Source organism: Condylostylus longicornis, unplaced genomic scaffold, assembly GCF_029603195.1.
Source record: "Condylostylus longicornis isolate FDR11 unplaced genomic scaffold, ASM2960319v2 ptg000110l, whole genome shotgun sequence".
NCBI lineage: Eukaryota > Metazoa > Arthropoda > Insecta > Diptera > Dolichopodidae > Condylostylus > Condylostylus longicornis.
The window spans coordinates 2,525,788-2,538,025 of record NW_026578078.1 but is presented as its reverse complement, the minus strand read 5'-3'; the positions used below and the strand labels follow the sequence as shown (position 1 = coordinate 2,538,025).

The following is a 12,238-nucleotide window of genomic DNA, read 5'->3' as shown; positions in this document are numbered from 1 at the left end:
TCCGAACATAAATTTCACATAACATTTTATTTAAAAATTTTTAATTATGCATATTTTTTTGAGAGTACTTTTGTGAGGTAACGAAACGTTGTCATTTTTAATGTTAGAAAACGCTTTTTCCTTTATTTTATGGTTTTCCTTTTTTTTTTTAAAGAAGAAATGGCGTGAAATATTTATAATTATTCTGTTGGTATTTAAAGAAAATTAGGAAAGAATAATCATGATTATGTGGATGATGCCGATAAAAATATACATATATAATTTTTATTCTCTTAATTTTCTCTCATGATTTTTTTATTTTAAATAAATCAATATCTTATTAATTAATTGTATATACAATTTTATTTTACTTATATTTTTATGAATGTATGTATGTACATGCATTAAATAAAAATCCTTGAGGTTCATATTGTTGAAAAAATGCTTTCACTACCAAATTTCAAATTCCATATATTTTATTTGTTAAAACTCTTTCTATAAGGTTTCAAATTGTGAAAAAACGTTTTTGATAGGCAGTAGAACACAAAATTTCAGTTTGGCTGCTTTTCACAAAATTACAATTACAACAATTAATTTACGAACAATGTTGTTATATAAAGCTTCCGAATATAGTTAACAGATAAATCTTTTTTTAGTTTATTCATTCAAATAAGTGATTGCATATATTAAGGCGATGCGTAAATTATATTTTGGTAAACATCTGCAATACTGCAAAATTACATTACTTGCGTTAAAAGTATACTTCGACTCACATTGATATAGTTTTTTATTTGCAACTTAAAAATTGTAATTAATTTGTCAAACTAAAGACATTGTTTGCAAATATTATATACGTAGTCTTTGATCAAGTACAAAGCAAGGAAATTAATTTATATATGACAAGAATTTCTGCCTGTGAACTTTATTAGATAAAGTGTATACAATTACATAAAAGAACTTCTGTATAGTTTTTCGTAGCATTTGCGTAAAAATTTAGATTGCCTTTAATTTTATAGTGTGATTTAGAAATTCAGGTATTTAGTTCTTACAAATTTTTATATAATCATACCGTTGTTCAAAATTTAAACATAAAAAAAAAATACTTAATTACGGCATACAGTCAGAATATTTGTTTTTGAAATATTATTATGCCGGTCTTTTGCTCAATTTTTACTGTCAAAGTCACACAAAAAAAATTTGAATTTAAGCCAAATTCATTGATATTTTTTTCAAATATTTTTTTTCCTAATTTTCTTGTAGGTAGATGAATTTCAACCAAAATGCAAAAGAAAACAAAAACTAAAATTTGTCAATTTCAAATGGTGTGTTCATTTAATTTGTGAAAAGCTTAATTTAAAACGAACGTATGTTAGTGAAGTGTTGTTATTGCAGATGTGAAAATTAAAATTTAAGATTTTAATATTTAATTGTTTTTGTTGTTATTGTTTAATTGTTACATAGAAATAAAATATATACAAATTATTTTTTTTACAATTTGTTACTATTTTTAATAATTAAATATTCTATATATAAGAATTTTATCATTATTTTTATAGCGTTTTCTCATATTTTCATTCGTTCTTAAATTCATGACTTGTTTAAATAAGCAATATATTTTTTTAATTATTAAAAATGCTTTATATAGAGATGTAGATATTCTAAAATGTAAGGAATTATATTTAAAATATCTTTGATAAAGCATAAATATTAAAATATTTGTGGTATTAAAATATTGTGGTTGAATATTTTTGTTTCACAGTATGAGACCGATTTTATTTGGATAAATTAATATCTTTTTAGCACTAGAAACTTATACAAAAACTTTAATTTATTATGAAATAGTTTTATATATACATATGTATACCAAAATATTTGAAACGTTACACAGTCTGAATTAAAATCTATGAATCGATGAAAGTAAAATCAAGTTATAATTTTTTTTATTTTGCAAACGGATTTCAGCAATAAGGCGGTGAAATTAAAAAAAAAAATTTTTTTGCTTATTTGTGTAACTACAGTTTCTTCTTTGTTTTTAGCTTTTACATTTCGATTTTCTATAAATAAATACACAATTGATTTGCATGTAAAATCTATTTTAAAATTGTTAACATTGTTTATGCTTAAATTCTGGCAATAATTTGTCAATTTTCGACAATTTCGATTTCATTGAAATAAAGTTCAAGTTTGAGGACTCAAAAAAATGCAAATTAATAATGGTACATCTATAGAACTACGTAAGGACGTCCTAACAGTGCTTCGTGTATCAACAAGGCGTATATAAACAAAACATTGTATAAAGTCACTGTACTTTTTTCAAGAAAAATAATTATTTTATTTGAGTTAGGACAATTATATAGGATATTGAATATAAGAAAAAAAAACTTTTTTTTTGCCAAATATCAATATCTATACTTACTTGCAGATATATAAAATATATATACATAATATCAAGTACATATTATGTATGTAATATAATAGTGACGTGATGAAATAAATTTGTTTATATTTACTTTGAAGTAATTTTATTATTATCTCGCAAAACGTTTGTCTACGCCTATGTATATATATATACATATACATATATATTTATGAAAAATAAACACTCATTTTGTTTTTATATTTTATATATTACGCAACAGTCATGTATTTATAATATAGATGCATATTAATTTGAAATTGAAGAAATAATTCATTTTGTTGTTGCGTGAATGGATTGTGTGTGAGGTGAGATTTTATGCAAAGCATAAATATATACATATAATGCAGGTAACATTCATCTTATGACATTTTTATTTTAAATTTTCAAAAATACTTGTACATACCTATACTGACTGTGAATTTCAATTTTGCATTTAAATGATAATTGAAATGTGCATCATATAGTTTGTTTTTCCTAATAAATTCATGAATGTTTAATAAATTTAATAAAATTATGTCAAAATTTTGTATTGTGCAATTGTGCTAACAAACATAATGTATAAATATAAATAAACATGTATGAAAGCCAAGATGTGTTAGCAATGCAAATGTAACTATTTGTTCTAAAAAACTTTTATTTCTATTCAAAATGAAATTCGTTTATTAAAAATTTAAATTAATTTAATGTGCTTCAAATTTTGTATTCTGATTTATGAATATTAATTTGTAATTAAAATAAAATTTGAAATTGTATGGGTAGGGGATGATAAAATTTAAAGAGGTTATAAAGGCTATTAAAACCTTGTAATAAATAAAAAAATCGAAATAAAAGTAAGTAGCGCGATTCATATTTAGTGCAGTTTGTAATAAGAATTTTTTTTTGGATTTGATTAATATATTTTTAAGCTACTTCTAAAATTACAGTATGTAAGGTATATTTTTTAAATATTTTTTGTAATTACGGAGAACCATATAAAACCTTAGTTTTGAAATCTTAGTTTTAAAATTATTTTTTTTTTATTTTTAAGTATAAATTCAAATGCGTTTGTTACTACAATTCTAGAATGAAGTAGAAATTTGGTTGAAATTCAACGATAACAGTGAAAATTCCTAAAATTTTAAGGGCAAACTTTTTTTTGTGAAACACTTTTTAGAGAAATTTTGTAAGCTTATTTGCTGATTTTTATTCCATTCTTAAGCACTTTTTCAATTTTGAATTTATTAAAATTTATTTGATTTATCGTATCCTTTTATCCGTTTGTCCGTTTGTGCGTATCTGCTTACGATATTTCTACAGTCTTTAAGATGGAACGCTGAAATTTTATATACAAATATATCTTTACTTAGAAATTTATTTTCGTAGAAAATTTTTTCCAACTCGCTCCCCCCTTAAATTATTATCTCTCGAAATTTGTAAAATTTGAATTTTTGGGACCCCATACTTCTATAAAAGAACCATATATAATATTCTGATATATCGATATAATATTCTGATAATAGGTCATTTTTTAAAGCAGTGTATTTACTTTGCGAAAACTTGTGCTTTACAAACCACTGGTTTACCCGAATTTTATTCGCAAAATTTTAAAATGAAATATGTATTTTTGTAATACCTACAGGATTATTTTATTCTTTCATAAAAAAATTGTTTTCATAAATTAAATTTTTAAATATTTTTCCAGGTTGCCTGCGTACATAACATTGTATATGTATATATATGAATATGTATAATCATTTAAGCATATGCATACGTATTTATAATTTTATAGACAATTTCTACATTCTTAAAATTCTTTACTTTATTGTTTTTGAAAGACAAGGTAAATAAAACAATCTATTGTCAAAGAAAAAAAAGCAACTAAAATAAATTTATTTTGTTGAATAATTCCCAAACAAAAAATAAGTTCTACCCTAAATCTTCTATGATTAAAATCTTCTGTGATTTTAAATTTACAGAATACGCATAAGAATATATACAAATGTAAGGTGTTGAGAGTTCATTATGAATGTCAACAAAATTTTAATTTTCAATTACTTCTTTACCAAAAGTGCACTACATATTTTTACTTACGGCATTGCATACATTAAGGGACGTTATGTGATGGCACCAAATTTGGCCAGGCGAATTTTTGGTGGAAATGGTGGGGCAGTTTAAATATTCTATTTTTTTTGTTTTATTGAGATGTCGATTAGTCTGTTTGTAGATATGCTCCGTATGTTTACACGTGTATGTCAAATTCGGCTGATTCGTTTTTAATGAAATTTTATGTGTTAGTTTATTTCGGCTAAGTCATGGATTGATCAACCTTTTTGCGGGCTGTTTTTACATTTTTGCGTATATAATTAGAAATAATAAACTAATCTATTTTAAATTTACTAAGAAACTTTATTAAGAGCCAAATTTACATTTTTCTAAGTATGTTAACTTTTCATTTTTATAATTTTTTGCAAAACGATAGTTTTGCTAAACGTTGCAGTCGATTATATGTTGGTCACATCAGATTTTTGTGTTTGCATGTATATTTAAACAATGAAATGTAGGTATATGTAATACGTAAAGTATCTTGTCAACAATAAGTAGCAAGAATTCAATACTAATGAATCTCATTCAAAAATATACGTCTTAAAATCAATTTTCACGATTTTATATATAAAATGCCTATCAAGTAATTTAAATAAACTTTTAAAAATGCTCTTAATTTTATTTAATTAGTATTTTTACGCGAGTCAGTTATTGAGGGTGTTTTATTTATCTACATATGTAATAGAATTAATTCCTAGTTTAAGTAACAAAAGAAAAATAAATAAAAATAATAAAAATAATAAAAAAATTTATTTTAATAATCTTCTTATTTTTACTTTATAAATAAATTATTTTAAAATTAAAACATTTAAATGTTAATAAAAACATCAAAAAGTATCAGAGAGATCTTAAATAAGAAACAATAAATTTACATATTTAAAACTATACTTTTTAATTTGTTTCTTAAAGTAAAACTACTTTTGTCTTTTCTACATAATCAAATCTTCAAACTACTGGTTTTCGATATTTTGTTTTAGTACAATAATAACGATCTGCATTTTCAGCCCAATCACAAATATTTAATACGGTATGGAAAACTGTTCCTGGTGTGCTACATTCAAATAATACCGGTTCACCGTGAACACATCGGTAGTACTAAAAAATAAAGAAAAATAAAATTCAAAATAAATATTATTTTTATAAAAAATATATATATATATATTGCATAAATTTATTATTTAACAGATGATTAACGGACAGTATAGAACATTTTTCCTCTAATAACGTATTTGTGAAAAAAAAAAAACATATTACAGAAAATCAAAATTAATAAAAGCGACAGCTAGTATATTTTTTGAGGAGTTGAATTTAATTATGTAAACAAGCCTTTGAATTTGAAATACAAACCTTTTTACAATTGGAATGCGGAATATAATCCCGGTTTGAGCAATCTGGTAAATCATCAGTATCCGAAATTTCATTATTGTCATTGGCATTTTCATCTGGTATATCTTTCGGTGGTTTTACTGTAGAAGGAGAAGACGTTGGTTTTGGCTAAAAATAAATATGATATATAGTTTAAATTTATCTCTGTTCTTTTAAAGAAACAAGAAAAATAATTTTAAACCAAAAATGTGTACATAATCATGCAAATAGAAAGATAATTCTATATAACCATCTTCTTTTGTTAAAAATGTGATATTTAGAACGTTGTTGTATTTAAATATTTCGTGTTCTACTTTACGACTTATTATTAGTTCAATGTCAGTGCGTCAATTGAATTCGTTTTATCAATTTCGTTTTGTAAATGTTTGTAAATTAATTATGGGAAAATATTTGAAAGCATAAACAAAAATCACTTAAAATTATGCTATGAGAAATAACATTAATATTACATAAGTATATAAAACAAATTAGTTAATTAAAATGTTAAATTACTTTGCAGGGTTTCTTGGGAGGTTTATTTGGTTCAGATGGTTCCGGTGTAGTTCTCTGTGGCGTTTCCGTTGTTGGTTTGGGGGCTTGAATTGTTGGTTTTGGAGTTGGTGGTCTAGGTTTTTGTGTTGTTTGTTCTAGCATAATGCCGGAACCTTCATTTGGATCTGGTGTAGTTTGTTTAGGTTTAGCCCATTCTGGCTGTTAAAACAAAATATAAAGAAAAGTTATTAAAAAAATTTATCGATATTTATCACGATGATATACCCTAGGTGTTGTTGTTCTTGTAGGTTCTGGTACCATATAATCAACCATATTATAATATAAAATTTTCATAAGAGCATTTTCAGCACCACATAATCCATGAAAATCGTCCATATCAATTGCCCATGTCATAGCACCAGCATAACCTTTTTGTTTAATGTAATCCATTTTTATTTGTAATGATTTTTGATCTTCATAACCAACCCATTGATTTCCCTTATAAGTGTAAGGCACCATACCATGATCATCCCATTTAACAGTCCAACCTTTTGATTTATCTTGTACTTCCGTACATATTTCATAATAAGCTAAAAATCCACTTGCATTTGTATATGGACCTGGTGCACCACCATCAGCTTCTTTGTTAACATATGTACCCATATTGTAGTTTGTATTTGAATTACTTAAAGTAAAAGTACGGCCATAAAATGGTACACCAACAACTAATTTATTAGCTGGACAACCCATTTCTTCCCAGAGTGCAAGACCGTCATTCTGGAAATAAGTTTGATAATTATGTGAAAACGTTATAAGTAAGGGTTTATGTAAGTAAGTACATAAACATATATACATATATAAAGTACATGTTTTTTAATTGTTTAATTTATTTTTATATTTTGTATTTTACATACCACATTTAGTTTTTCGTATGCCCATTGATCATGTGGTCTTTTGTATAAGGGACTGTGAACATCAGCAAAACCAGCCCAATTTCCTCTTAAATCGTATGTCATAGCATGTATAGCATCTAGTTGTTCACATAACTCTGGTACATGGTAACCTTCTTGTAACCTAAATTTGGCTACTGGTACAGCCATAGTAATTTCCCATCCTTTACCAACACGATCAAATGCTCGTCTTAATTCTTCAACAAAATATAAAAATACATCTTTATCACTAAAGCTACCACCACGATCAGCAGCACCGGGATATTCCCAATCTAAATCAAAACCATCAAAATTATATTTATTCATATATTCGATGACACTCTTAATGAATTTTTGTCGACGATCTTTTGATGAAACCATTTGTGAATATTTTCGACCACCTTCAGCCCAACCACCAACTGCTAATTGTAGTTTAAGATTGGGATGAGTTTTTTTTAAGTCGGTGAAATTTTTAAAACCATTTTGATGTATATCAACCTGTAAGTGAGGATAATAAACAATGTATTACTTGCTTATTTCATACTTTTTTTTTAAGTGAAAAAAAATTTAATACCTCTGGATCAATGACTAAAACTTGCCATGTCTTATCATCAACACCAATAAATGAATATATTAAATGTGTACATAAATCTGCTGGTACATCATTTATACCATATTTACCTATACCTGGACGATAAATAGCCCAGTTGCTGAAATAGCAAACAATTCTAGCTGGTTGATTGGCATCAGCTGACGCAAATTAATATTTGCATATAAAAATAAAAATAAAGTTTACATACATATATACATACACGAATATAAATAAAGGTCAATTATTTAAAATAAAACATAATGTTATAAAATATTTTTAAATTTAATTTACGGTATACATATAAATATATGTACATATAAAAGAAGAAAAATTGGAGCATTTTCGTTTAAAATGATTTACCTGTACAAGCATAAATTAGTCCTAAAAATAGAACCGATACGAGCACGTTCAATTTTCCTGTAAAGAGTACATGCGATCGTAAAACTTTATGTGAAAATTTAAAAAAAAATAAAAAGAACTTAAAAAAATAATTTTGTTTTGATGTATGTATGTAAGTAGATAAAACAAATACATACATTACGTATTTTTAAAATCTTAGTTTTCAACAGCATGTTTAAAGATTATCATTTTTTGTTTAATTTTTCTCAAAATTCAACAACACTAATAATTTTGGATGATAAAGACATTTATTTTTGAGCATATTTTTGTAAAGATCTTGTTATTCATTCGTTTTTTTTTTTTTGACAAAATAAATTTAACAGTCTTGCCCATAGTAGGCACAAACGATTTTTCAAATAGAAATTCTTTGTCTTCAATGCACCTACATACATACATATTTATATTAAACATTTTTGTTCATTCAATAAGTATTTGATTGACATTTTGATATCTAACACAAATTAATGTATGTTCTAACATGTTTAGTGTATGTTCATGTTGATTTAAATACAATGTAATCTAGCCTGTTGAATTATATTTCGTTAAATATGAGGAAAAAGGGTATTTTTACACAAAAAGGAGTTCCAATTATGTTTATATAATAACAGTTCTATTCTGTATATTTAAAGATTAACTTTTTTTTAAATATTAAAAGAGAAAAACTTAAAAATTTTCAAGAAATATGTATGTATGTATGTAGAGCAAATAAACAATAATTTTGAGCTAATTAAATAATTTTGACCTAATTATTTTATTTGCAATAAAAAGAACATGGACACTTTTTGCAGATATTTCATCTTTTGTTAATGATTTGCAAAAAAAAAATTCAATGAAACAGAAATATTAGAAAAAATAACAACACCAATTAAAAATAAATGTCAAAAAATTTCTGGAAATCTCATCAACTTTTTATTGAAGTTTCGAAACAGGAATCGTAAAAGTGTCACTCATTTCCGTTATAAAATAATTTACATTAAATTTAATTAAGTCAATATTGCAGAAAAGGTTTCTCTTATAATTCTTTGAGTAAACTAATTGAATCGACTTCTTACATTCTAATTTTTAAAAATTTTGCTCCAAATTTAACAATAGTCTAAATCTTTTGTTTTAATTTTAACACAATTTATTTAAAATAATAAAATTTCTTAATTTAATTTTTATTGTTGATTTTTGAAACAAAAACAAAACAAGGCTATTTACGTTATGAATAACTGCAATTTTTTTTTTTTTTTGAAAAATGATTTTCAAAAAAAATGACGATCTTTATTTTCATAAATTTTGAACCTTTGAATATATTATAATAACTTTTTACAAAATTGTTCAACAAATCAAAAATTAATAAAAACATTTGTTTGACTTAAACTCAAAATTGTATTTTTTTTAATTGCAGATTAAAAAATTTTCAAAACACAGTCACGGCGTCACATCTTCAAAAAGGAAATTTTCAAAACTACACATGTGCATAAATATTCGAGATTTTATGAAATTATTGAATCGGAAAGATAAACTTAATTATGTTGTCGACTAGCATCGTAGTATTTAGGTATGAAAATTTGATTAAAGGTACTAAAATTCTTTTCTTTATGTGCATATTATTACAAAAAAAAAATTTTGTGTCAAACGAATAATTTAATTATACTCGTATTTAATTCAGTACGAAAATTTTCTTATTTAAATTTTAAAATAAAATTAAAATAAATTTACAAATTTATACTTGATTGTTTTAGAAATTTTCTGTTTAAATTAAAAATTTTTTTATTAGATTTTAATTAAAAAATATTTTTACAAAAATATTTTAAATACAGTTCTTCCAAATGGCAACAACAAGAAAAAAACAATGAATATAACAAAAATTAAATTTAAAAATTTTAATTAAAGTTAATTTTTATAGATTTTAAAAATGAAATTAAATAGATAATAAAACCAATGCTAATTTATAAATTTATAAATATGTATATATATATGCGTATATATATACATATATATATATATATATATATATATATATATAAGTTCTTCTACATACATACATTGTTATGAATTTAAGTGATCTTGAAAAAAAAAAATAGAATTATTTTAAAATGAAGCCATTATAAAAATTAAAGAGCTCTTTAAATGATGCCAGTTAAAAAGCCAATATTTGATGTGGTATTGGCACCTTGTGTTATTTTAAATTATATTTTATTTTATTTAATATTATTTATCTTATAAATTTTAGAAATATAATTATATATGTAGAAAGTTTATAATTTTAAAAATTCAAAATAACATTAAATTATTGTTCTTATCTTTTTCTCTTTTTCAAATTTAGGTTATTAAACTTATGAACTTAGAAACAAATAAAAGTATGTGTATATTAAATAGGTCTACATTAGTTTTTGATTGCATAATAAAATTGTTTTTAAATTCATCACTTAAAAATTCTTAACAAAAATTTTTTTTGCCAACATTTTAAAAAACTAAATTAGAATTTTAGCACCATTATTTTTATGAGTTTTCTTTTATGGTAATTTAATCACACTATTTGTTTTTTTTGAATTTAAAGAAAATTAAAAACAAATTCAAATTAAATTCTTTTTTTTTTGGAATAAAACAAAATTAACACTTGAATTATATTCGTGGTTTGCATATAAATAAAATAAAGATCTTCTTTTTATTATTAATTTAAGAATGATTTTGAATTAACGTAACGTATCTAAAATAAACTAATAATTTAAATCGTGAAGGAATTGTTCGTTTTGATTTTTCTTTTAATTTAATAATTTAAAAAAAAATATTCAACAAATAAACTTTAATATATTGTGTACTCGTATTTTCGATGCAGAATTTGTAAAAATTCAAATTATACTTTTCATCAAGTTCTACTATATGCTTCCATTCAATAATACAAGATATTAAATGTTGAATGAACGTCAAAAAAATACGTAATGTAATCAAAACAAATAATTTTAAAAAATTAACAAAATATTCTAAACTAACCCATCTTAAACTTATGAATGAGAAAAAGTAAATGGTAGGAACTTTCTTTATTGATTGGCTTTTTATATCTTTCTTTAAGCTTTCAATAATTTCCAATATATGTATATATATATATATATAAAAAAATATTCGTATGTTTTAAAAGAACGTAACAATAAAACACGTACATAATAAAAACAAAGCAAAAAAAAATATCAGTAACAGTAGAGAAAAATAAAAAAAAAAAAAGAAAATAAAAACAAAATGGAAATGAAACTCTTGGATTAATTTTTAATACCGTAAAACGTACAAAAACATCATTCCACAATACTAAAACGCAACATTGAGCATATACATACTTACATAGCTACACAATACGCATATTCTTAATCTTTTGTGTGCGTCGAAAAACGTTAAAAATGTTGATAGGAAATCAAAAAATTGAGATTTTTAATAAAGTTAATGTATTCGATATTATTATCTTCTCTATTGAATTCTTATTAATTCTTTAAATGTTTTCCTATCCTGATTAGAATATTAAAATATAATATGTATACATATTGCGAATAAAATGAAAATAGCAGATTCGTAATAATTATAAGAGACTTACTAAATATTTTCATATTCTTAAATTTATGACTAATAAATGCAATGAGTCTAACACGTAAATTTTGTTAATACACAAACTAAATAACATCCCCATTTAAGTCTGATCTGCATTACAATGTGTATGTACATACATATGTATATCAAACAAAATTGCATATAAACATATAATATGTATACGGATGTACGCATTTTATATGTGGACCAATATTATATTTGCTAGGTTATGGTTTCTTACTCACTCAAGTTCCTTTTTTTTCAAATATGAGAGTAGCAAACTATTTTTGATATTCAGATTTGTTGTGTATATATACATGTATGTATACATAATTATATAAAGGAAATCTTACATATTACAATTTATAACAAAAAAAGAATAATTTAGTATTCAACGCACTTAATTGAACAAAACAAAAA

General features: G+C 23.5%; 1 protein-coding gene across 2 annotated transcripts; it reads right to left on the bottom strand.

The window, feature by feature from the left end:
- Positions 1–5,208: 5,208 nt before the first annotated feature.
- LOC129614496 (endochitinase) lies at positions 5,209–11,295 on the bottom strand. Of its 2 annotated transcripts, none has more exons than XM_055529125.1 (8): positions 11,237–11,295; positions 8,219–8,275; positions 7,841–8,016; positions 7,252–7,764; positions 6,623–7,114; positions 6,359–6,556; positions 5,828–5,974; positions 5,209–5,575 (listed from the first exon to the last, which is right to left on the bottom strand). In XM_055529125.1, exons 1-8 carry the CDS (start codon positions 11,238–11,240, stop codon positions 5,426–5,428), a joined length of 1,737 nt encoding a protein of 578 aa, XP_055385100.1. In that variant the 5' UTR covers positions 11,241–11,295; the 3' UTR covers positions 5,209–5,425. The 2 variants fall into 2 exon arrangements, with proteins under 2 accessions (XP_055385100.1, XP_055385099.1); XM_055529124.1 differs by having other exon boundaries at positions 8,219–8,302; positions 11,237–11,255.
- Between the last annotated feature and the right edge of the window lie 943 nt (positions 11,296–12,238).